The sequence below is a fragment of the Plectropomus leopardus genome, chromosome 5, assembly GCF_026936395.1.
Source record: "Plectropomus leopardus strain MGB_pleo_1.0 chromosome 5, ASM2693639v1, whole genome shotgun sequence".
NCBI lineage: Eukaryota > Metazoa > Chordata > Actinopteri > Perciformes > Serranidae > Plectropomus > Plectropomus leopardus.
The window spans coordinates 10,551,253-10,578,829 of record NC_142180.1 but is presented as its reverse complement, the minus strand read 5'-3'; the positions used below and the strand labels follow the sequence as shown (position 1 = coordinate 10,578,829).

At 39.1% G+C, this 27,577-nt stretch overlaps 1 protein-coding gene across 1 annotated transcript; it reads right to left on the bottom strand.

Annotated features, from left to right (window-relative positions):
* Positions 1–407: 407 nt before the first annotated feature.
* Positions 408–27,206, bottom strand: LOC121963045 (desmoglein-2.1-like). The gene is made up of 16 exons (XM_088077324.1): positions 27,184–27,206; positions 27,006–27,081; positions 20,123–20,161; positions 11,866–11,994; positions 10,656–10,811; positions 10,211–10,352; positions 8,950–9,119; positions 8,649–8,783; positions 7,181–7,366; positions 6,327–6,760; positions 5,811–5,953; positions 4,825–5,046; positions 4,290–4,544; positions 3,661–3,782; positions 3,034–3,321; positions 408–1,325 (listed from the first exon to the last, which is right to left on the bottom strand). The coding sequence occupies exons 1-16, from the start codon at positions 27,204–27,206 to the stop codon at positions 408–410; spliced, it is 3,438 nt and encodes a 1,145-aa protein (XP_087933450.1).
* Positions 27,207–27,577: the final 371 nt, after the last annotated feature.

Genomic DNA, 27,577 nt, shown 5'->3' with positions numbered 1-27,577 from the left:
GTACTGAACATGGTTGAGTTGTCGTTGTTGTTTCAAGGCATAGGGCAGTTCATTGGTGAAAATAATGGTGGGCCCAGGCAGCTGTCTTTGGGACACCACACGCTATATCTTTGCAATCCGAGAAGCTTCTGAGAAGAACAAAAAACACATAACCAGGTAAGAGACCTTGCAACCACTAAGCAAGTTACCTGTTGACTTCTGGGCTTAATCACCAGTTTATCATCTCTCAAGCTTGCAGAATTTCCCCTTTCTTGATCAGCTCTCAGTTGTGGCATTGAGTTTCTGCAAATGTTTAATCCCCTCAGTGTTACTTTTGTAGTGAAGAGAACTGATTTTCTGCCAATTATCAGTAGTTTGAAAATGATTTGCCCTTGCCCGCCTTTCTGTTATTTTGTCTATGGTTAATTTTAATACATGAAAATTGCCTCAGCTGATGCTGTCGACCTAGTTCTTCTTTTGTCTCCTATCTGTGTGAACACTAGCTGTTCCTCCTCTAACTCTGCTTCTCCCAAACTGATGCGTCGACCTGTGCGCATCTTTGTGCTATACTGGTATGTCTCAGCTCCACTATCTGACTTGATCCTTCGACCACTTTTCCTGACACCCATCACTGCTCCTGGGCCATGAGAAAATGTCCATATTCCCACCTCCTGGTTCCCCCTCATCACTCTGTTGGCTCTTGTTCTACCGAGAGTTAAAGTCCCAGCAGCGTTTCCCCCGTTCAGAATCACACCCTGCGAGTTGCTGACAGGTGCCTCAGCCAGCAGCATTGTGCTCTGAAGCTGTGGTTGGACTATGTAATGCACTGGCTGCATCGCGGGGTTGGTGGCGTAGTAGACTGGCTGCTGCGGTAATAGAAGCATCTGAGCCGCAGATGGCAGCATGGCTGTGGTAACAGGACTGATATCAGGTGACTGAGCTTTGCTGCTGGTGAAGTGTGGAAACTGCCCATGCATGCTGCTGGTGGGTGTCTTGCTTAAGCCCACAACACCAGAGGATGACTCGTTGATACCGACATTTAGGTTTTGCTCTGAGCTCTTGCTAAGGATGCTGTGTGGTGTTGTCTCCAATGAGGGCGCAATAATGTGGTCAACTCTGTCCACCTCTGGGGTGACAATACTTCGAGGTGTCACAGGTCTAGGAGGAGAACAGATGTCAGCCAGAGTCTTGAACTTTAGCCCGAGGTTATCGAGGAAGTGAAGGTCGCCATTAGACTCCAGAATGCAGCAGCAGCCCACTGAGCCGGCAGAGGAGCCCTGGCCCTCGTAGTCAAACTCAAGCAGACAATCCCTCGCAGCCTGATTATTTGCTGCACAGCTTGCTTTCTGCACATTAACACAAAGACAATGAAAGAAATGTTACTCTTGTCTCTGCCAATGCCGCTACAAACAATTCAGTAATAATTACATCCAACACAGCTTCACTAATCTGGACAGTAAAAGCCGTCTCACACAAAGCATGGATATTTGTTCAAAAAATTAATAATGAAATTTGTTAAAACAGATTTTATAAGTTTTTATGAATGCACACATATAGAGAACCTTTGACAGATCTCAGTTTCCAGAAACGGAAATATATATTTGACCAATGAAATCCTTTATTCCAACTCATGTCTTTCCTCCAGGTCACATCTAACTTGCTGCCAAAATGAGTAAACGTCTCATCAATTTGGTTTCAGAATGACAAATACTGCAAACTACCTCAACAACTGAACAAACAACAGTATGGCTTATGATCGCCCAGCAGCTGGGATACAATAGAGACGGTAATGTAGCTGATATGCACTTTTTAAATGTCTATGTTGGTCATGGAATGGGGTAGCCACAACAACTGGCGTTATCAAATTCGCAGGTCCGATTAGTTCTTGTATTGTGGAGTTTCTCTTCGGTTGTTGTTGTGTGGAGTGGACTCAGGCACTCTTCGGGAGGCTACTCATTGGGCCTCATTCACAAAAGATGCACAAGATCAAATCTGATCATAAAGTATTGAGACTTTGTTCTCTGGTGTGATCAAAGTTGAGCTATAGTTAAATTGACAAAGATTAATTGATGTAAAAATTAAAACCCTAACGTCAACAAATAAAAGTCCTGCATTCAAAACCTAATTGAAGTCAAAATACATAAGTATTGACATTAACACATCAGTACCACAGAGAGCAAACAACATCTTCAATAAAGGACACATTGATAACAGTTTTTTTTCACAAGGCTTGTCTTACTTTGCCTCAAACTAAAATGTATGCCACTGAAATAAAAAAATCACAGTACCATTATCCGTTATAATCAAAACATGCACACAGAGTTTTTATAATTATTTCATATGGCCACTTTTTCTTCAAATTCTAGAAAAGTGAAAACTAACTTACATTTGCCACCTGTTGCTTTGTTTGACAATCTGAAAAATATCAAACCACCATGTTCACAATATCCATTATTCTACCAATTTTCAAGTGGCCAACCTGATCTAAGCAGTCAATCACCAAAAATCATTATTATTCTGCCCATTATCAATAAACCTGTCCCGTGTCAGTTTTATTTTGTGTAGGGACATTATACATTTACCCTAAAATATAGACCACTGTCTCTGCTGTTTGTTTGAAACACATCTGGGATGTTTTATTACCTTCTCTATAAGACTATTCTGGGCTCTGCAACCTGGTTCTTGTTGTTGTTGATTTACCATTTGGTTTATCCTGCACTCAGCAAGTTAACTGATAGCAACATCGCTAAAAAGAAGTCAGTTTGGACGAAAAACACAAAAATTAAGGTAAACAATAAAGTTATTACCTGAACCGTCTCACTGTAACATAGTTTTGAAAACACAAACACAACATCTCAGGTGTGTCCTCTTTCAGTTTACTCTTAAAATCAAGTGAATTTGATTGTCTGGAAAACTGTTGCTTGTGTCAACCTGTCTGACTTTGATGTATGGTGACATCAACAAGTTCTTACAGCTCAGAAATGACTAACAATGACCAAACTAATAATAATTGATGGGTAATAATGAAGAAGCATCAGACCAACGGTCCCTCACCTGAGAGTAGTACTGATGCAGTATCTCATCAGAGAGGGCAATGTTATACATGCTGTCATACTGTAACAGTTGTTCCTCCATTGAGTAAAACTCTGTCCGGGTCTCTCTGGATTCTCCAAAGCTGCTTTGGATCCTGGATCCTTTGCTGTCGACCCCATACCTAGACATGTACATTTTGTTGGCATTGCCCATCTCAAGATTTGCTGTGTGGTCTTTGGTTTTGGAAGCTACAGTGTTGGCTGGTACAGCAGACATCATCTGGACTGGAAAGTTGAGCAGAGGGATTTCCTAAAATAAACAAGCATAGGAATTAAAAAGAGACATCCATTTGTGTGCTGCAGACGATCGTTGAACCAAGCGACACGGCTTCAAGGAGTTATAAATTACAGATACTGTTACTCATCATATTTGCCCTGCATCTAAATGTGTCTACAGGCTTATAAGAGTATAGTATTATCATATATACTTGCTGCTGGAGTTATTGCTGGGCACATGACTCACCAAAATATTAAACTTCACCTTGTGCACCCTCTTTTACAATTTACTCATATTTAGCACTTCAGCACTGCTTTCTTCAGTCTGTGTGTACTCCTGACATAGTATAGTCTTCGCGCTGTTTTATTTTACCTTGTTCTCGCTTTGGCCCTCAGTATGATAACTTATCAAATGTTCTTGAGTTTCAAAAGGAAAATCAGAGAAACTCCCCGTATCTTCTCCAAATGAACAGGTCATCAGTAATAAACCTACAGCTGAAAAACACAACCACAACAAAGGGCAAAATATTAAAGTTCAAGTACTTTATTTAGGTTACAATTTTTTTCACGCACTCACACTGATTTCTTGACATGGAGATAGTGTTATTGTATTTTTCTGAAAAAAATCACAACACGCAGCTTGTTGCTCAAGAAATAATGTCTAGGTCACTCAATACCAAACAAACCTCTCTGTGAGCAGATTTCATGATGATCGGTTTCTTTGGTAAAAAGTAGCTAGTGAGCTTTCAAATACCAATGCAGTAATTGCCATTCATCTAATGAATCATTAAATATTTGATGATGGAGAAGATGTAAAAAGATATATCCTATTAACTGTTCACAGCTACAGAGAAATCTAAAAAAATTTCTAGCCCATTGTATCTTCAGTATTAGTAAATGATTTGCAATGTTCATTGCAGTTGAAGCACAGTTTAAGATGTTAAGATATAAGTGCATGTTAGTGCATCATTTCTGAGTCATCCTAACACAACTCATACTCACCCAGCAGTATCAGAAGTCCCAGGATCAGTGCTCCCACTCCCAGTCCTCCAAATGTAGAAGAGGAATCCTTGAGAGAAGCTGCTCGAGCATCTGCACCTGCTGGTCTGCAGGTCTCTCCTTCGTCACAGGAGCACACATGTATGACCAGGTTCTGAGGGTCTGGGCAGGCGAAGCCCTGCTGGTCCTGGATTATGAGGGCAACCTGGTAGTGACCGGGCCACAGCATTTTCAAAGCCCTAAGAGATGCACTGGTGTCTAAGAGCAAGAAAGAACAAGATGAGTATCAGTGGTATAGTGCAAAATGTTGGTGGATTTGTAAACATTTATGTTTCCTTCTTTTGATGTTCCCTTGTGTCATGTGCACTGTTTGAGTCTGGCTAATATAAAAGCAATAGATGCAATAGCAATAGCAGCCACCATCCGTTGTAACCACTTTTTAACAATCACTACTTCCTCCTGGGGGTAATGAGAGGTTAAAACCACTTTTTGAGGGCTTTCATGTCAAAACAATGTTAACACAAATAAGGTATTACACCATTTAAAGGTTCAACCCTCCACTCCTTCTGGCTTTTTTCGGCTGCAAGGCGGAAGCTGAAAGGGGCTGAGTTTGGGTCTCCATCCTCATCCACTGCAGAAACATCGATCACTTTAGTGTCTGAGCAGGTGTACGCCACGTGGTTGGTCAGTGTGGGGCAGTTATCATTTGCATCTCCCACCTTCAACGCTATTGTTCCGGTGGCCATCTTAACAGGCATGCCTGTAGGAATCAGAAAAGATGAGCGATTCACAATAGAAAGCATAAACCTTGTTGAATCTGAACCTTTACAGTAAATTGTCTATTAGAAAACTGAAAGTTGTACATAACTGCATAGTGGGTGTTGATTACAAGCTGCGTTGTCACAATGGCTGGTTTTGTTTTTACCGTGTGAGTCTGTGAGGGTGTGTGTGTTTGTGTGTGTATGTATGTCATCTTGGCAAAATGTCACAAAAGTTGTTTTGAGCATTTTTGTATGTGTTTATATGTTTCTCTGTGGATAGATGTTTGTCAGCACAATTATGTCACATCCGTGCATGATGCAGTCAAGAAACTTTACAGGTGTTTAGTTGAGATCAAACTGAAGGACTATGTCAAAGATGGGTGTGATGTCATAGAGAGGGGTGGCGGTAGTGGGTTATGGAGATGTTGGACCGCAGTTGCTTTAAGTCACAACTGCTCTATGGTGGCTGGAGCGATGTCATTGGAAGATGGTCTGTTGTTGACACTGTGATCAGTAGTAACAACCAAACTTTAACTTGTCATGTAGTTCAGCGCTGATATCTAAAGTACTGTTAAATGAAGCTTTAGACTACTCAAGCAACAATGTTAAGTCTTCCCTTGTGGGAACAGCAGTTCAATAGTTCGCTTCAATGGAAGGCTTTTTGGCTGATTCTAGTTTTTTAAGTTTCTCTGCATCCCCAAACCATCTTCAGCTCAGCTCGCTAACTTGAAGGCTACACTTACAATCCATAAACAGATCTTACCTTCACTCAGACTCAGTATTTCGGCGTAGTAAGTTCCATTAATCACGAACGGGGACTCTCTGTTTGGGGCCTTTTGAAGTCTGATCTCTGCTGTTTCTGGGTCAATCAACAGCCAGTTGTCAGGATCATATCCTTTGGCATATCTGTGGGAACAGCATGAAGAAACATGTACTCTTTAAACAATCAAAGCAGTTATTATGTTTAACTTTATTGGTTGGAAATTAATCAGATCATTAACAATGCTTCTGCTGTTGGATTTAACAAGAAAAAGTAAATTTTAGATTTAATTTAATTTATTGATTTTAGATTAGATTAAGTTTATGTATTTTGTTCACAACAAAACATCATCGCCTCGCAGAGCCCCTAATGTACCAGTAGTCTCTCGGCCATGTTAAAAAAATGATGATTTCCTAAAACAGTTGGTCACTAGTTTTTATCAAATATTACAATTTGAGATGTTTGATGGAGATGCATGTTTTGAGTTTTTAAGATAAAAGTAAAGTGAATTTATCTCACCGAACATTTTCTGCAGGCTGTCCAGTGTCAGAGTCAGTGGCTGCGAATACACCAATCAGCTTTTTCAATGGATTATCCTCTGGGTTCTCTGAAACAGGGAAGGGTTTCACTCTGGGTCTGAAGGCGGCTCCCTCAGGTTCATTTAGCACTGCGATGTTCACTGGGTAAAGTTTTGCTCCTGCACCAGTTGCAACGGGACCTCCCCCTCCTCCTCTTCCTCCACCTCCACCTCCTCCTCCTCCACCTCCTCCTCCACCTCCACCTCCTCCTCCTCCACCTCCACCTCCTCCTCCTCCTCCTCCTCCTCCACCTCCACCTCCTCCTCCGCCTCCTCCTTGACTCCCATTATCGCCGTCCCCATCCCCCACACCTGGGGCAACATTGGATACCACCACTTCCAGTTTGATATTGGGATTTTCCTCAAAATCAACAGGCTGGAAGGAGAAACAGAATGGAGCCTCATCAGTTTACTCTCACGTCACTGTTTAAAATACTGAAAATGAATGAACCCATTGTCAAATTACTCACATACTGTAGCCCACAGATGACTGAAAAGTTATTAACACATTTCTTGACATGTTGTTTACTTATAAGGCATTAAAAGACCAAACAACAACACAGATATAGATTGACAAAGCTATTCGAAGTCTTGTTTAGGAGATGGACAAACCTCTGTGGTGTAAAATATGTCCTCAACTCAAGACTGATTCCAGCCAGCAAACCCATGAATTTATCTGTATCTACAGCAGATTTTGAATGAACCAACCAGTAATTCTAAAGCATTTCATTTCTACTGAGATAATTAACACTCTGTGCATTAGGTTATTCAGGTGGTGTAGTATAGACAGATTTACCTTTTCAAGCATCAGAATGCCTTTGTTGGTTTTGGGATCAGTCTTTATGCTGAATATTCCATCTTCATTTCCAGTGACAATATCAAAAACAGCCTGCCAGTTGTCAGTTTTCTCCTCATCTTCATCCAGCACTTTGAACCTCATGACCTCAATGTGGGCTGTGTTCTCCATAATGCTTCCTGCATACTACAAAAGAAATATTTTCCATTTGACCATTATCACTTTTAATAGCTTAAAGAAAGAGTTCAGCAACTGAGGAAATATACGTATTTGCGTACGTATATGGTGGAGAGAGATGAGTAGATAAATAATACACAGTAAAGCTCATTATGAGGCAGTTAGCTTAGGTTAGCATAAAGACTGGAAACAGAGACATACATCTAACAGAGTTTGGGGTAGTTTAACTGCATTTGCAGTGCCTTCCCTGGCAGTTCAACTGCAATCGTGGTAACTTAAATAGTTTTTTTTTTCTTTGTGAAATTAATTTTACCCTGTCTGTAGAGTTAATCAAAACAACTATCCAGGGAAATCCTTGGATTCTGTAAACTTCAGTAAACTGAAAGCTGATATTGTTTCAGTTTTTGTACATGTACATGAATGTCCTCTTCTGGACAGTGAAACTGAGGACGTGTTGGTGAGTGCTATTGGCATATAGTAATAGAAGTGTCACTCACAGAATTTTGACCGTAAATGTTCTGAATATTTTTTTTTCAATTTCACCCTCATTTCTTTCTTTAAAAAAGATACTGCAGATGACTACAAGTGGGACTTCATAGCAGGAAAACAAAAAGGGGCCAAGAAGTCAGTGCTGGACCCTGCATATTTGATGCCCTAGACAAGCTTTCCTTGTTGCTGGCATGCGACTTTTTTGTATTATAGGTTGTTTTTTTTTTTATGATATCGTTTTGAGTTACAGTTGAGTTGATGTACAGTTACTGTGCAAAAGTCTAAGGCCAATTATAATGATCATGCATAATCATTTCTCAGTAGTCCATTAACTAAATACACCAGAACATACAGGAAAGATGTATACAGTATTAAAACGCTAATATTTGAGAAAAAAATAACTCAAACTGACTGAAGTTGCCAGTATTTAGTGTGAGCTCCCTCAATACTGATTGTTTGAGCACCCTTTTGTTATGCTTGTATGAGTCAATGTTTTACATTAAATATTGACTTCAGTCTAAAAAAAGCAATTCTGTTCTGACTTTTTGGTGTTTTGATGCATTATACATGTTCTCTGTATTCCTCATTTAAGAATGTTCAAGTTTATCATTATGTATCCTATAAATATATAGAAAGAAAATGCCAAGGAACCAGGGTTTATTTCATAAACTTATCAGAAGTTATCTCTGTAACATGGTAAAAATATTAAACTGAGAGGTAATCACATCTGTCAGATACACATAGTGGATATGAAACATATATTATAATGATCTGTCTGGGGAAAAAAAGGTACAGTTGATACCTCATCTTTTTCCAGCTTGGGTGGGTTATCGTTGATGTCCAATACTTTGACTTGTATGGTCCCTGTACCTGTGTTGCCTTCAGGTTTTCCATCCATATCAGTTCCATGAACTGTTAAAATGTAGGAGCTGTGTGTCTGTGGACAACAGAGGAACCAACACAGGTTTATAAAACAATGAGAGATGAAACAGATGAACACTGTTATCAACCATCCACAAAAGTCTTTGTAGGACATTTGGAACTTGAATCAATAAGTTTTGCCAGATTTACAGCACAATGTTTCCAGCACAGTAGTGTCTGACCTCTCTGTCTAAAGAGTTCTCTTTAACATAGATGGATCCAGTTTCTCTGTCTATGTAGAAGAGGTCTCTGCCATTAGAGGGCTCCTGCTTCACAAGCCTGTAGGCAATCTTTGAATGAGAACAGTTGGCCTTGTCTGCATCAGTAGCTGTGATTCTGCCAACCAGAGTCCCTGAAGAAAATACAGTGGAAGACAACATATAGCAACTTTTTACATCAAAGTTAATATTAGGACTGTACCTCAATTAGGAATTTTCAAAGTCGACTCAGATATGGCACTCTTAACCAATGCATCAACTGTGTGTGTGTGTGTGTGTGTGTGTGTGGACCCCACAATTAGGTAAAAAACATGTGGACCCTTCAAGGGAGGAAAATTTGTATATATGTGGTCCCAACTACATGGCAAAAGCCTCAGGACCCCTCAAGTGTATATATATGTGTGTGTGTGTGTGCACGCACACCAGTTTGGGTATGTAATCCTGGTAATAGTAAAGTTATAGAATCCTAGCACATCAGTGCCACCTCTGTTGAACTGTTGACAGCGCTGTCAGCTGAAGTGATTCATATTGAATAGCAGTTAGAGAGGTTGTGTGAATGTAGTGGTTTAATGAACGTCATTTACATTCAGCAGCAGAGTCGAGGGCACGGAAGCAGCAAACAGAAACAAGCCATGACTCAAACTGACTTGGCAAGAGCTCATCTGGCTGTGTTCTGTCGTGCTATCTGGGTAGATAGTAATAGAGCCACAGAGCAGCAACTAACATCAAATTGTATATGGATCTATGACAGGAACAGTACATTTTGGCATTGACAAAAAAGTGGCATCCAGAAAAATACAGAAAAATTAAACACTGGCACAGAAACAAAATCATTTAACATGAGGCCAGTAAATTACATAACGTTATGGCAAAACGACAGGATTTAGGTACATAAAGTACATAACTTTAAGTGCAATGTTACTTTATATTGGTTTCACATGAGACACAAACTGTGGTGAGCTGGGTAAAAGTCCCACATTTGTTTGACACACCCACCTCTCCCCTCCCTCCTGCCATGCACTGACTGTCTTGATATTTATAACTACATCATTTGCTCTCAGCATTAAGTAGTGTCAAGGATGGGAATGCATTGGAGGAAGTTCAAAGCTAAGGTGTCAGGCTTCAAAAAGAATCAAAACTCCCAACTCAATAACACTGATCAACCAATCAAAATTGAGGTGATATGTATTTTTTTTGAGTGCTGGTAACAGAAAATTTGTTTTACCTTCAGGACTGGACTCTCTGACTGTTGCTGGAGGTACAGGGACAAAAATAGGTGGATTGTCATTCTCGTCCTCCACATCAAATCTCAGGTCTATTTTGCTTTCAGCCACACTGCCGTTATTAAATCTGGCCACTCCTGTCAGCTGTTGAGCAGAAACACACACACACACACACACACACAAACATCTTCAAGGGGCAATTCACAAGATGTTCATGGCTCCATGTCAGAGCACAGCAGTGGTAAGGATGTATTCAGATGTACACTTCAGTAAAAGACTTGAGAAGGTCTCTTAATATTGTAGTGCATTCACTATCATTTTATCAGATATTAACATTTTATGCCTGTGTTAATCACTCAGACTATGGTTTTAAATCTTGCTATCAACAACTTCTGATGTTGATTTGCTGACAATTAAAGCCACTATGGGTGGAGATTGAGTCCTTACAATGTAGGTTTCCCTCTCCTCTCGGTCCAGTACTCCTCGGATATACACCAGTCCAGTGGCCTCATTCACTACAAACAGGTTCACTGGATCTTTACTGGCCCCATGTCCCAGCAGAGTGTAGTACAGAGTCCGCTCTGAATCCAAGTCTGACCTGATCTGAGAATAATCACCAACATCATAACAATAATGAAGCCATTTTAAATAAAATCCCAATAAATCAATGTTGTCTGTCACACATTGTCAATTAATGAATTAATCAAAACTAACTGAAACTTCAATAAATCTTTAAGTCTGATCTTCAGCATGTAAAGCTTAATGGGAATGGCAACAAGTTAAAAGGGGTATACTGTTTATCACCTGAAAGCATAGAGAAAAAACATTTTTAACCAAAGTTATTGAAGTGTTATTTATGCATTACAATATCACTGATAAGTCAGTAAGACCTCCAGTGTCTTCACCTTCATCACTTATAGAAGACCACAAACACCATCTGCTCATGTTCCAGGAGTTTGGGTTTAAACTTGAACATCTGACTTGGATTACTTGTCTCTTTTTAACCAAAGTATTTGTATATTATTGCCACTTTTGATGTTATTATTGTCCCCCATCACTGTAAGACTTTAGATGTGAGTCCACAGAGACAGGCTGCTACATATCAGTCCTCCCTCTTTCCCAGTCAGACCAGAAATTTCTCCATGTCCAGGGAGTTTGGGAATACTTTTATTATCTTTCTATTAAGTATTGGTCTTTAAGACTTTTATATTGGCTGTTCTGAGTTAGGAAGCCCAGCTCTGTCTTCAAATGAAAACAAAAAAAACAAAACAAAAACCTAGTATTTACTACTCGACTAAGTATTTTGGAAGTAACTAATTAAAACAGTCTAATTTTGTTAAGGGTGAGATCTTGTTGTGACTCAGTGTCAGAACTTTATAGACAAATCCATAAACACTCAAACTTTCAAGAGGAGGCCAAGTTAAATGTTTTTAATCTGTGACCATATTCAAATATGTTGTGTTTTTTAGAACCATACCCAGAGCTTCAGTTTTAAATATCCCTTTAACACATCTTGGTCAGTTCAAATAGTTAAATCAACATGTACACATACGCATCTGAAGTTGATATTAGTAGTTAAGTGTTAACAACTTATTTAACATCAACACAGTCTGAAATTTAAGCATATTTGAACATTATTTTCACATTTGATTCTTACCCTGGCAATAACTTCATCCAAACCGTATTTAACATTCTCTTTAAGCAACTTTGCTTGGGTAACCCAGTATCTCTTCTGGCGTCTGTGTTGGGAAATGCTGGGTGCAGCGCCCCCCACACAACCGCAAAGCTGCAGAGAGAGGAGGACATTCATCTCACGTCACCATTGTGATTTGCTTCTACAAATGTAACTTCTTTTTCTCTGTGCTAAGGTCATTCATGTTACGTAACAGAATGTATTAAAACAAGAATGAAATTCAGAAGCTCCTTCAGCAGCAAACATCTTCCAGTGTTCATTCACCAATAAAAAGTGTTGCACCCTGTCAACACATGACTCACTCCAGGTGTGTTTTTTTGGTCCTTGGATGCTTCAGATGTCTCATCCGTAGAGCTGTTGACACTGTGTAATGTGCACACACACAGACACACAAGAACTACACTGACTGTGTGTTGTGACCACACCAGGTCTCCTGGACAGATGTTGAGATGTTTTGCTGTAATCACGCCTCTTCACCCTGGCAGCTTGGTCCCTCAAAGTTTTTATTTCTTTATAACTCATGAGACTGTCTGTTCTTTGTTAAAAAAAAATATTTTGGACTGAGCTAGCCACAGCAGTTCAAGTTAAATAAATAAATACATACATACATTGCCCACCCTGTTAGGAATCTGAATTAGTGTTTTGTGACATGCTCAACTATTGTGAATTGTAACCCTTTTCAAATTGCAAACTATGCAGCTGGAAAGTTTGTGCTTAATTTTGATTTATTTAAGTTAGCCAATTTTGTTGCTAAGGCCTGATATGATTTGATTTCTTCAGTGCTACATGGTAAATGCCTTTGTGAGTGAACTTTGACTTTCACAAATGTTAACTCATTATGTTTGCTGCTTTTGTTTCCATTTTATTCTCTTTCAGTTTAATGTCATTTAAAGAAAAGGATTGCTGTGCATGACATGACACATATATGTCATGACACAATAATTTAAAAAACGTATTCATTCATTTATTAATATTTTCCCAAAGGAAAACTTTGTATACATTTGGTTTACCTGATAAGATATTATTTTCAGTCTGTTCATCTCACATCAGTTATAGTTATTCAGCAAAAACTATCAATTAAACTGAAAAGGCAGTTCATACTATTTTACTAGTAAGCCGCCAAAACTGTGATTTGTATTTTCATTACTAATACGAATTTCAATATTGCCATAATGCTACATGTATGTTTTTATTCTATGTGTGAGCGGTATCACAGACACATCTCTTACCTTGCAATGGTCCAAAAAAGTTTTTCTGATTTGCCTATGGATGACGCTTGCTGAGTAATTTCTGTTTCACATTGTGTCTCTGCCTGTGGCCACTGGAAAATTCCTGCACATACAGGTAGTGCTGAAATTGTGAAATTACAGCATGCCATGCTGTTTGACAAGTGGTAAGAACTCTGCGGTTAACTGCTTAATGTTTTTGTAGTCAGCCCAGGCTACAAACAAATGTGTCCCACTCCTTCGTTATCTTTGTTAAGAATCACAGAGATATAGTTTGTTCGCTTGCTTAAAGGTTTCAAGATGATTTACTGCACCCACATACGACTCACTGCTGCCCCGAGGGAACAATTGGTGAACAGAAAATCTGTTCGCAGCCAAAATTTGCACAATTATCTAGCTTCATTTGCATAATGAATATTAAATGCTGCCCATACATTTTCTCGTCTTTCACCTTTTGCTTTTGGCGAGACACTTTGATGACTCACTGGTGGGAGATCAGGGCAACTGTTTGACCATGGCCTAAGACAATCTCCTACTTTAACCCTCAAACAAAGCCAGTGTAACACAGCTGAGGGCTCGAAAGACAGGTTTCAACAGTCTGCTGACATGATGTCTCCTAAGAAGGCAGCTGCTTCATGTCAGTACCGTAGACTTAAGTTTTGTACACATTTTATATCCCCTGCTCTATATCCACCTTTTCAATACTTGCCCAATACTCACTTACTGTATTGTCCTACATTTGCTTATGTTTATTCTTTGTTTTCTTTTGCCTTTAAAATACCTTTTATTTTCAACAAGTCCTCCAACCAATACTTATTCCCTCTTTACTGTGATAATTACTACAGCTGTCACCAAGCGATTAATGTCCCAAAAATATCCATCAACATTTCTGGGAAACAGTACATGCAGCTTTTGGCAGCTCATCACATGCATGATATGTATAGAGATACTTCCTTGTTTGTTTATTGTGTTCCAGAGAGTGAGGGCATGTCTACATCGACCTAAATTCTAAGTCATGTCACAGACACCTATGTCTGCACTTATGTTATGCAAATTCTCAAAATAGTTCAGTTAAGTACATCAAGATCAAGTTGGACCACATCATCTTGATTATTAAGGATGAGTTTGATGTTGATAACAAATGATGTGTGCATAAAGAGGTTATTAAAGGAGAGATATTTCAAGGTACCTTTTTTGTGGTACTTTTTCAATGCTTTTTTGTGAAGCATGGTTAGGTATTAGAATTCCTCAATGTTGAGTAATTATTGTAATGGTATATGGACCAGCACTGGTATGGTGTATTTCTAGTTGGACCACTCAAAGCGCTTTCACACTGCATGTCACATTTACCCCGTCACACACACATTCACACACTGGTGGCTGAGGCTACCATATATGGTTCCCCATGCTGCTCAATTTCAGACACTCAAACAGACACATACACCGATGGAACAGCCATCATAAGCAATCTGGGTTTCAGTATCTTGCTCAAGGATACTTCGACATGTGGACTGGAGGAGCTGGGGATCAAACTCCCAACCTGCTCTACCTCATGAGCCAAGCTGCTCTCTTTGTAGGTCAAATCGCTCTCTGCTGTAAGTTATCAAGATAAGATGAAACGTTTAATTTGTCAGAATCTCTGTGAGGTAGTTGTAATAGCAAGGTGGTCAAGTCAGCTGCTGTGCAGTCGGTCGGTCATGGCACATGCAGCTGTCCATTCCCATTTATACAGCGTGAGCCTCATTAAAAGAGAGAAGCAATGTCTCTGCCTCAACATTTCCTCTATAGCATGTCGTCTTCAGAAATAACACATCCACACCCTTGCTGATTAAAGAAACAGGCTGACAAAGTCTACGGAGGGACTACTTCATCTGACGTTAATGTTACAGAGATGAAGCTGATGGCAAACCCCAAGACATTAAGGAAGCTTGACAGTGCAATAAAAATATGTTGTCCAACCACCTCTGTTACAGAAACCAAAATGGCTCCAAGAAGTACAAAACACAACAGATTGGCAAACAAGCTTGTTGGCCAGCTGGTGGAAAAGTGATGGGCTGCTAAATTTGTAAGACATATCTAGTATGTATCACGTATCAATGACAGGCCTACTTTGCATCATAAATGAAATGACAAGTAGATTAGAAAAAGTCAGTTCAACCCTGAAAAATGTATTTTGCTCCAGTTATTTGGGGGTCACGTTTTAGCATTTTTAAAACAATTTGCCTAAATAGTTTAATAGCTTAGGGCTACAAGTAAAAGAGTCACTTCTAAAGGCAAGGGAAATTTATTTATGTAGGCTACTATATTTCATATCCAAAGGCAACCCAAAGTGCTTCACAGATTAGTCAAGTCAAAGTTCACAGTAGGCCAATCACAAGGCATGCCCCAAAGGACTGTGAAAATGGTAATTTTAACTCAAACTACAGTGTCAGACAAAACGGCTAATAAAAAAAAGGCACATTCCAACCTTAAATTCAGCAAATATAACATTATCCTTATTACTATATGTGATTGGGTTGCTGGAGCAACAAATAGTAGAATAGTAAACATGGTTAGAATCACTATTTGACTTACAGTATCAATATATTTGACCAATAAATATAACTATAGATTAGCAAATTTGTCTTGATCTATATGAAATAATAATTGATTAGTTAAGATTTCTTTGTAAATGTAGTTTTTAAACTTTGTGGGTCTCATGGATTTATAACAAAATGGGATCAATCCTCTTGGAGTACTGAAACAGTATCATTTCAGTATCAAGTATTATTCTGGTATTGAGTATCGTAAATATTGGTATCACAGTCAAAATGTTGGTAACATGACAATACTAATGTACATGGACCTCTGGCGACCTGATATCATTATGAGCGGGAATTTACAACTGTAGAACTGTCTATGAACTTTAGGACTAAAAATAAAATGTCAACTGAGTTTATCCATTTAAAAAGGTCAAGTCTTGGCAGTTTATCTTTTAACCTCTGTATTATTTTTTTTATCATTAGAGAAGTAATTGATTTAAATTAGTCCTTACCACAAATGAATGGACTGGGTCATTTACCCCCACATGCCTTTTTACTTGCTTTCTGTATAAACCTTTTGTTGCCATTATTTCTTTTCTATGACTCCCTCCCTCGATACACACACAGACACATGGACAGGTGTTAACTCACCAGAACAGACAGGTGAAGCAGTAAAATGACGGCTGACAAACCCTCCATGTCTCAGGTAGAAGGTGCACACTCGGTAAATACACAGTCTGAAGCAGTTTGCTGCAGTGATGTTAGAATTTTTTTCTTACATCATCCTCTCCTCCTCTTCTGCTGCTGTCTCCTCTCTGCTCCTCCCTGCTCTCTTATTGTCTGTCAGCACTCGCGCTCTCCTCCCTCCACACAACCTGTCCTGCCTGCTTACTGCTCTCCCATCACTCAACACATTAGCAAAAGTCTAAATGCACCTTACAGATTTGACTGTTTTGATGAAAAAAGATGAACGTTAGTCATCATTCAAGTTAGAACCATTTCAAAACGAATAAATAGTGAATGAATAGTTTTAATTATCAAATTAAGTTTGTAAAAGCTGCATTATCTGAATTACTGGGTCGTCTGGTGGCAGCAAAACAAACTGTAACCACAACATTTGCATATTATCACCTTATAAAGTTGATATGGTAAACCTGTCTTGATCTGTACCAACTCCAGAGGGAATAACTGCCTCTTTATTGATTAGCTGCTCCACTTTGTTCATCAGTTAGTTACTAACTTGGTCTGCTTGCTGTTTGTTAATGAGTAGGCAGTCAGCAGTGGGTTTATCACAGCTCCTGCTGCTGGAAGTACAGTTGATGAGAACTTTGGAATGTCAGCCAGTAAAGTTTATGATCGTAAAACTAAAACACAGTGCGGAAAGAGATTTAATTTCAATAGAGGTGAGTGAAACCGCAGAGTGTCATGAGTCTGATCATTCTCAGTGTCAAACCCTTTCACATTAGCTTTCGTAGCTAATGTATTAATTCCCAGCATCCAATTTTGTCATTTTTACATTACGAAGAAATGGGCAAATAACTGACAGTAAACCAAAAAATAAGCAAATAATTCACAGCAAATGAAAAACATTTTAGGTTCCAAAAGTCTAACAGGATTGCCACTTGTTTTGTTACATTAAAAACAGAAAGAAATGAACTATGTGTTTTCCATGTTGCTTCATCAGATTTACTCTCACAGAGAAGAACTTTGATTTTTTTTATATTGCTTTATTCTGGTTTATCCCACTCAGGTGAGAAGCACTGCTGTGCACTGGGTTGCACAAATCACCTGTTTTTTAATGCAAGTTATTTACTAAAATTCAGTAAACTCACAATGCAACAGTAGGTTGAAGTAAAGGAAGATGCCATACTCCTAACCAAGTTCACAGTGAGCATATTAAATTTTGCTGGTGATAATGCAATTGTTAAAGTAGGGTTTAGGAACATTTCAATGATGTTAATCACTGCTCATGATGAAATATGAATCGAGGTTCTGCCTATTTTTCACCTCAAGTGTTTTCAGAAACACGCTATTTTGGTGTACTATTTAGCTGTAAAATAAGAAAGTTTGTGACTCAGCCAGCTCTGATTGGTTATTTGTGTTTACTTACTGTGAGACCATTAGAAGCACTGCAAGGCAATAGAGGTATTTGTTTTTTTTCACAGATTGTTGGTCTCATTTGGTATTTTTTATTCATGAATTCCCTTTAATACCAAATACTCCTGTGAAAATTCAGAAAGGTATCAAAAAATAGATATTGCCTAAACCTAACCCCTAAGGTAAAACACTGTTCTATTACACTATTAAACTGTGAAATTGGGTGTGGGATACATTGTTATAAAATGTAGATAAGCAAGTGATACAAGTTGGCTCTTCCAACATTGCAGAGATATTTGGTCGAGATTTTGCGTGACGCTTGCAAAGAAGAGATTCAGACTTGGCCTAGATGTGGCAGAGGTGGCACTGTGCTGAAGGCAGCAAACAAAGTCTGGGCCAGCTGTTGAGACGATTTGGCTCAGATGTCAAATTAAAATTGTGGGGGACATTTGTATGGCTGGTCTTATCCTAAAAATAAAATATAATTTAAGATAATTTTGAGTAATTCACCAGTGTTGTCAAACACACAGTCAGTTGTTGTCTCCTTATTGGTTGTGACGTGGGTGTAATGATTTAAGATAGCTTTTCCATCCAACAATCACTGCTGCATCAAATAAAAAGCAGCAGTCCATGTTGAGGCAGCTGTGGTTCAGGTGATAAAGCGGGTACACTCAACAAAAGGTTGACAGTTTGCTCCCTGGCTACTCAAGTCCAGATGCTGAAGTACCTTTGGGCAAGATACTGAAGCCAAAAGTGCTCCTGATGGCTGTTCAATCAATGAGTAAATGTTTAAAAAACTACAACAGGTGGCGACTTCTACAGTAGCCTTGGCCACCAGTGTATGAATGTGTACACAAATGGTTGAATATTACCAGTAGTGTGAAAGCGGTTTGATCGAATGACTAGAAAGGCACTCTAGTCCATTTTATCAAGTCATGTTAAAGAAGTGAAGAAGAAGCCATGCCAGTGAGCATTACAATGACAAATTGCACTGGCCATCTGCATACAGTAAATCTGATGGGTCACAAGATGATAAACATGATGGGAGACTAAAAAAACTGTATTCCTGCTCTGCAAAACTGTAATTGTTTGTTCTGACCTTATCTGATATTTTCCTCTTTTTATATAATATTTTTTGGACAACGTTTTGCCTTTTATTCAATAGGATTCATCAGAGTTTTCTTCAGATGGGCTTCAAGTAAACACAATGCAATTTTAAGGGGTAAAAAGCAATAAAAAGATGGTGAATCGGCTAGTGTGTCCTTGGCCCTGCAGATAATGTTTAGGTTCATTGTTTTAGGTTGTAAAACTTGTTGATGTCTGTTAATGCCAGCATCACCACTCCCTAAATGTTTTATGTAATGTGTTATTATCTTTTGACACACATTTCACGTAACCACCAGAGCATTCTTCTGCTTTAAATCATGCACTATCATAAAGCTCTTGGCAGGTCATGTTCCTCAACACCTCAGGAGTATCTAATGCGACAGCTGGGGTTACACCTGTAACATATCTCACCTAGAAATACAAGGTTAAGACCAACTTGTGAGTTCAACTTTAAGACTTAAGACCTGTACGTGTTGTAACTTTGATGCCAAGTATGAACCAGGCAAACGATTACAGAATGAATAAAGAAAAAGGCATCAAGAAGTGAAGTTGTGATCGGCCGAGCCATTGAACATCTGTTCCAACAATGATTGAGAGGTCTAGCTTTGGCAGGCAAGCCCTGTTTGAGTATGAGCTCACTCCTCAACTAAAGCATGTATCCAACAGAAATATGCTGTTACCTGCCCTGCAGGTTCTGATTGCACTCAGACTCTATGCAAATAGGGCCATTTCGAAATATTGTGGGAGAAATGATAAATGTAGGTCAGACAACAGCATGCCTGGTTATTTGAAGAGTATCCTAGATGCCCCAGTGCTGCCTTCGGCATTATATCCACATCCATACCAAACAAGAAGCAGGACTTCTGTTAACAAGACTATCTGGTATTGTCGGGTGCACTGATGGTACTCACGTAAGAATCTATTTCTCTCTCAAGTCAATAAACCCATATACTGTAGACCTCATAAGTGATGTGACAGCTAGTTCCTACCTGTCTAAAATCAATAAATGTTCTTGTTTCATGTTTATTCTTGACATAAAGCAATAATTACATTGGGGCACTTGATGGTTTTTTGAGTTTCTTCAGACAGATGTGTTGGAAGGTAACAACATAATTTTTCTCTCAAACTCAAGTGTTCAGCTGTGAGTCAAAGTTTCAGAAACAACTATATAGCTTAACAGAGAATTACGGTCATTATATTCCATTGAGTGTAGTCTACATTTTACATCAGCGTTGTTTGCAGGGGAAGCCATATTCCTTTTTTTCTTACCAGATAGTCTCCACAGTTGGCTTTCACCACAGCAACAGCCTGCAGGTGTGACACAATAGATCCAATTACTTCACACTTAACCCATAATCCACACATGTAAAGACAGCGGCGTATTACTTAATGCTAGAATGTCTTTACATATGATTTGTGCTGTCGACCCTGTTACTGAAAGCAGGATGGTATGGCAAATTACTCATGCATCAGCAAGTTCCCTAGAGTCTATGAGGTGCTCTGAAGAGGTTTAGAATATGCACAAGCCATGTTCAATGGACGAAAAACTGCCACGATATGCCAATGGTTACGTGAACATTAGCCTGGCTGTTCACACCAGAAGGGCATTTCTTTGCACCTGTCAACAAGCAAATCTGCTCACTGTCTTACCGTCACATGTAGTGCTGTCTCTGTGTGCTTGTGTTTGTTTGTTTGTTATAATATTCATTTTTGCATATCTGCTTACTGGGCGGCACGGTGGTTAGTGGTTAGCACTGTTGCCACACAGCAAGAGGGTCCCTGGTTCGAAACCCAGTTGGAACGGGGTTCATTTCGGTGGTTCAGGCCGCGGGCGGGGGCCCTTCTGTGCAGAGTTTGCATGTTCTCCCCGTGTCTGCGTGGGTTCTCTCCAGGGTCTCCGGCTTCCTCCCACAGTCCAAAGACATGCAGCTCAGGTTGATTGGTGACTCTAAATTGCCCTTAGGTGTGACTGTGAGTGTGTTCGGTTGTTTGTCTATGTGTCGGCCCTGCGATAGTCTGGCGACCTGTCCAGGGTGTACCCCGCCTTCTGCCCGAAGACAGCTGGGATTGGCTCCAGCCCCCCTGCGACCCTTACGAGGACAAGCGGTTACAGAAAATGACTGACTGACTGACTGCTTAATACTACTTGACCTATCTGCTTCTATAGTTCTATATTTTGAGAATTCTGTACTTTTTAGTCTCTTTGACATCGACAGTCTATCCTTCTTGCTGAACTGTTTTATTGGAGAGTTTTTTTTAATTAAATATTTTTTTAGAAATGTCTCACAAGGTTTGTCAATGTTATCTTCATATATTGTACCTAATTCCACTTTTGTGCTTGTAATTTATTTCTAAAATATTTATGGATTTGTCTGATTTCCCTCTCCTGTATTTTTTATTGTCATCCTTATCAGTCACAGTCACTGATGTTGTTTATTGAAAGTGCCTTTACTATATTATTTACCATATTTAGGGGAAGTGTAGCCTATGGGAAGCTTTGCGAGGGTGCCGAAATTGTAAGGCGCTGCACTGACTGTGCAATGTATCAATAAATTCATCAGTCATTTTGTGATCATTTCTGCTATCCTATTCTTAAATATTTCAATGCTGGGTCCGGGTGCTTTGTAAACACAGCTGACAATTATATTTTTTCTTTTTTCCCATGAAGATTTCTGTAGAAATGCATTCAGTCACCCTCTAATAGAAGTTGACATGCTTTCCAGTACCTTGTAATTAAGGCTCCTGTCTACGCACAGAGCCACACCTCCTTTTTTTGGCTCCCCCCATGCATATAAGTGAACTCATATTCATTCAGCACAAAGTTCACACCCTTCTCAGAGTTGAGCCAAGTTTCCATTATAGCTATAACATGGAATTTAAGTGTCCCAATATGCAGTGGCAGGATGTAGAGACGTATTTGGTTGGGAATCATAGCATGTCAACCAGTGAGAAATTCAGAGCATATAAGTCACAAGATGCTATAGACTACATCATCTGTGGTTGTGAACAAAATGTCAAATACCATGACATAGACTCAGAGTTTTGTGTCTTGTAATCAGAAATCTTCCCAATTCAAAGCCAAGGACACAAGGTCACTATGTACTGTATGTGGCTTGACAAACTCGAAAACCAAGGTTATAGATTCCACTCGTGTTTTGATTTAACAAGTGACCCTCGTATAAACTTATGCAAATGGTTCAGGTAAATTATACACTTAGATGAGTATTTAAAATCAGTAAGTAAGTAAGAGTAAAAGTGAAGGACTTGTTAATCCAAAATACGGTTGCATTGTGTTTAAAGCTTGCTAACTCCTCTGGATAGCTGGGGTGAAACATATTGAAACAGATGCACATATATTTTTGATATTGGTTATACAACGGTCTATAGAGAGTATTTTTGTATCTTTCTCATACTAATATTTTGTATGTATTTATGCCAATCTCTGGTGACAGGGCGAAGTGTTAGCATCACATGGCTGACGTTACTGATTTTAATGGATTTAATGACAGAGCCAAGTCATTTTAGTGTAGGTGTGAGTTTGATTGTTTGATGGTTTAGTCTTAAAATAAAGCCACTGTTGCTGTGTAAGGTTGTGCTACCCGTGTAGATGTTGAACTGACCGTTTGCTGAAGGACCATCTCCAGAGATGCTCTTCTCCTCACACTGGGCCTAAAACCTATGTAACAAAGACACAGAATCTTATAAAATATAAATCTTAAATCCTCAATTTGTTGAAGCTAACGGTATGCTGTTTCTGTGCTTCTGTTCACAGCTCTTTGTTAGGTAATTTCTTGAATTCTGAGCCTATTATTACGAGCATATACGCTTATAGGGAGGTTTAGATGAACAAAAGTGCTATTAAATCAGGAGGGGAATCATCACATTCCCCTGAAAAATCTGGCAGTTTCATAAACTTCATTTGTTCACAACAAGCCCTTAATAAATGGTTCACTTTCCACTTTAAAACTCATATATTAGGTTTCTGTTGTTCTTGTTGATCTTCAAACAAATCCCAGATTTGGTAACGTCATATCTAATTACCAACATAAAATCGTTATGAAACAGCTTTGACCTTAGTAATAAAGGAGGAATGTGTTCTTGGTTAAGTGTGTGTGTGTGTGTGCGTGTGTGTGTGTGTGCGTGTGTGTGTGTGTGTGTGTGCAGGCGTGCGCGCACGCATGCCTGTTGCAGTATAGTAGTGGAAAGAAAACAGTCTGGCAGGGTGTGGTGTTGCTGCTGGTATGAGATGCTGCGATATTTGTAAATCAAAATGTTTGTCATGTGCGAGTTTCTGTTGGTGCCTTCTGCAGTTTGGCACATGCACCCTCAGAGTGATATGTTTCTGTAACATGTGTGGCATCTTTGTGGTGCAGAGGTGAAAAACCCTGCAACTTCCTGCTAGGCTATATTTGTGTTCACGCACGGTTCTGCGCAGCATATTTACTTTTTTATTTTAAAAAGGGAACTCAATTCAGGGCTTTCCAGTCAAACTTTGAACCAAAACCTGTCCACCACCTTTGACTGCTGGACCTGTTATTTGCCTGTAAACCAACACTACAAGAACAAGAACGCTACAGGTGTGAAACAAAATAATACACAAAAACTATTTAATGACCATTACAAAAACACCACCATAGAAAAGCTAACAAAATAACAGATCAAAAAATTCTACCACCTTTGTCCATGCTACTAAAGCTCAGGTTTCCCATTCAAAAAGTCTGCAGAAGCATGCATGCCCAGACCATATCCCATACTTATGGTCACATAATCGAGTGTGCAAACTCTGTCTTTTCTTCTCTAACTTTCCCATTCAGCCACGAATATGTTAGCAACAGCAAAAAAACAAAACAAAACCAAAAAAAACCCAAAAAAAACCCCAAACACTTCGCATTAAATTCAAATTCCAAATTTTCTGGTCAAATTGATTTCCAATGTTTGTATTAATTCTTTCTTTGGTCTTTCTAAAATATAAATATATGGAGTAGACGCTCATTCTCTACTCCACCAAAAAAGTTACAATCCAAAGCACATCCAGGCTTGGGTGGTTAAATCAAAGATTGCACATATGCACTCTCGAGGAAGATTTAAAACAGGCCAGTAGTGTTTCCAGCTTTGACCACTAGATGCCACTCTAGTTCTTTCCTTAGAAAATGCTTTAAAACATTTCAACAGAGCAGACCACTGTCAGTGGTTTCTCTGCTTCCATTTATTAATACATACTCTCTATCAACAGTAAAACTTGACTGTGTGATCTAAATAAATAACTGACAAGATAAAGTGAGAAGTTGCATGACCATAGCATCATTACTGGTTTGGGGGGAAAAAGGGATCTGCAAGATTACCTGGTCAAAGCCCTGGTCAAACCACTATCAAACCCAAAATCCTAAAGGTCATAGCACCAAACGTAGTTCCAAAAATCATCATAAAAACAATGTTTTTAAGACACAATGACAAAGGAACTCCAAAAATTGTCTAATAGATAACATTTAAACAATGCGGTTTACAGTATGAGTCAAACTGCAGCACTGCAGCTCTAGTTTAGATCATTCAACACAGATGAATCTTAAAAAGCACAAAGTACAACATGTTCATGGCTGGAATTCTGTTTAAGCCACAGTAATACACAGTTATCTGAGATAAGGTACAGCTCAAAGAAGAAGAGGTGAGCGACCTTGGATCTCAGACTTTGTCAGCGTTTCCCAAACCTCTCCTCGACTACCATTTGTCCTGCATGTTTTAGCTCTCTCCCTGCTCCAACACAGCTGATTCAAATGATTACATCGTTATGAACTCCTGAAGCTGCCTGATAACAAGCTAATCATTTAATTCAGATGTGTTAGAGCAGTGAGACATCTGAAACATACTTGAGGAGAAGTCAAGAATGAAATACAAACCATATATGGATCAGGTCCATCCCGCCAAGCTTGATGATCTGGCTGCAGGCTCCTACGGAGGGTCAGAGGGGGGATACTGTCACGACCACAGCCATGCCATTTGTATTCTTTGTATTTGCATTTTTCTCATGTCTCCTGTGCTTTCGTGTCTTTCTGTACGTGTGTGTGTGTGTGTGTGTGTGTGTGTGTGTGTGTGTGTGTGCGATGTCAGCGTGACACTCCACCCTCTCCCCTAGCTCCCTGATTGCTTCCAGCCTACTCACCTGGTCCAAGCCGCACACCTGCAATCTATCCAATCATCTACTCTGCAGAATATCTACCCCTGATCTTCATCCAAGATCATTGTTTTGTCTTAAAGTTATCATCTTTGGACTGGAATTATAGATTTTATTTTGTTGTCACGGAAATTTGAAACGTGACCTTTAGAATGGACAAATGGCCTGTCGTACACCGCTTCAGGTATGTTTATTCACTCTCTGTCTCTGCAGGTTTGTGTGGCAGATTGCTCCTTCATCTGTCAGCAAGTGACTGACTGAGATGTATAAGGCAGAAAATGGCACAGATGAGTAAAAGAAGAGAGTGGACAGAGATGGAAAATAAATTACATTTCTTGAGTAAAAACCTCATTTAATTAGCAGAATACAGCCTGAGGCATTGTTAAATGCATTAAAAGCAACTGAACTGCAAGCAGTTATTATATTACAGAGGGTTACAGGGAAATATTATTATTAGAAATGGCTATGACAAAAATGCACAAAATTATTTTTCCTTTAATTGGTCTAGGTATTCAAATCCACAGAACTATTACTGCCTTGAACAAACAATTCAGTTGCTGGATTGTAAATTTCTTCGGAAAAAGAGCAGAGCAGAGATGTTGACATTACAGACAATATAGATTGTCTGTTCTGCAGTGAAGAAAGGCAGAACTTTGTCTAAGCTTTTATCAGACTACTAATCTGCAATGTCGAAAATGGTTGTAGAAACTGGGGGCGTGCAAGACACACAAGGGGCATTGCTGGGTTCAGTGTTCTTGAGCTTTACTCAGACTAGGACAGAAGTTGTGATATCTCTGCTAGGGCTGCAACAACGAATCAATAAAATCGATTATCATCGATTATCATCGCGAGCATGATGGTTATGACACAGCATCTAAATCAAAAGCAAAAGTCTCGACAAAAAAACGTTTGTTCAGTTTTAAAGTGAAAACAAGAAAAAAAAACGGTCATTTAGTTTTTGGATTGTTTTATATTTGATTTTGTAGTTATTTATTATTTTTAATTTAATAATATTTTGCTGTAAATGATAATCTGTTTTTGAACAAAGTGATGGGAGAAAAAAATGCTTATTTTATTATTATTTCTATTTTTATTTTTTAAAATCTGATTCATCAGTTAATCAAAAAAAAAAATCGACCGATTAATCGATTATCAAAATAATTGTTAGTTGCAGCCCTAATCTCTGCTTTTGCTGCTTAGGTTTGGATTATCTTTCAGTGTGTCTCTAAAAACTTTGGGCAATTGATAACCTCTTGGTAAAGTTTAGGCAAACATCAGTCATGATCGTTCGTGCCTTCATGAGAGCAAGAAGGAATCTGTATCCAACTTAACCCTAAGGGCCTGCTTTAATATTACACACTCGTATTGATCTGCGCACAAAATGCTCTTTTCAGAATCAAGCCTTAAAAATATTACTTAACATTAGTCTCTATTTTCATTGAGTTATTTTTTTTAACCAACATCAGTCGTAACCATAAATATAAAATATTCATTCATTTTCAGAATTTCAACCCTTTACATGCCAGGTTTTTGTCACGAAGCTACTATGTTTTTAGATTAATTATTATTAGATTTAGATCACAGTCTAGGTCTAGGACATGTCAACGATTTGAAACAACATTGATTGTGACAGTGCACCTTGTGGAAATAGCATGTATTTATGTAATATGCCAAACATGGTAAAAATGATGTGAAAAATAGTAGAAATTACAAGTTCAGTTATACTGCTGCTCTGCCCACCTGAGTAGATTTAAGCCCACCGGCAACTATAGTTGCCAAAGTGAATGATTTACATTTTCCACTCACAAATACATTTCTAAATGTTATTTGTGTTTTTTTATATCAATGACATGTGAGTAGACAACTTAGGAAGTGGTCTTAAGAAAAAAAAAATTCCACGTGCTTCTTGTTGCAAGAGGTTATTGTCTTCCTGAGGCTCCTCCCAGAGCAGGGGTGTCGCCATGAGTTATAACCTCTCCTCACCTGTGAAGCCTCTCCCTGACAGTGCTGCAGCCTGTCTCTGTCCTGACCACTGCCTGCTGCCTTCTCCCTGCTCTGTCTATTACAATAATACAGATGAAAAAGGAACAGTAGTTGTTAAATAGCTGTGAAAAGTCACTTTTATGCTATATTTTCTCAGCCAATTATAGTCTTTCCTCACCTGTGAAGCCCCTGCATGACCATCAGTGTTGCCTTTCAGTCCACCTTCTCCCTGTGCAAAGCAGTAGTGAGCACAAATTCTTTGCAGACAGTGAGGAGGAGGGGGTCCATTCCTAGCATGAAACTAGCTGGCCAGCCATGGGTAACAATAAGGTCAGCATCCTTGTTCACTGAGCTATATTCGTATCTAATTCATTTGACATCACTTAGCTAACATTATCATCAGGGAACAGCATTACTCAACTTACACGGTTTGCTTTGACGAAGGAGTGAAAGCTTTTTTTGCATCTTGCTGGTTGGTTTGCTGTCCACGATTTTTGGTGCTTCAGTTAAAACCGACAGTTCAGAGCAGTGCAGCTCGCGCACGTCTTAACTGCGTCACGTGATCACAACAA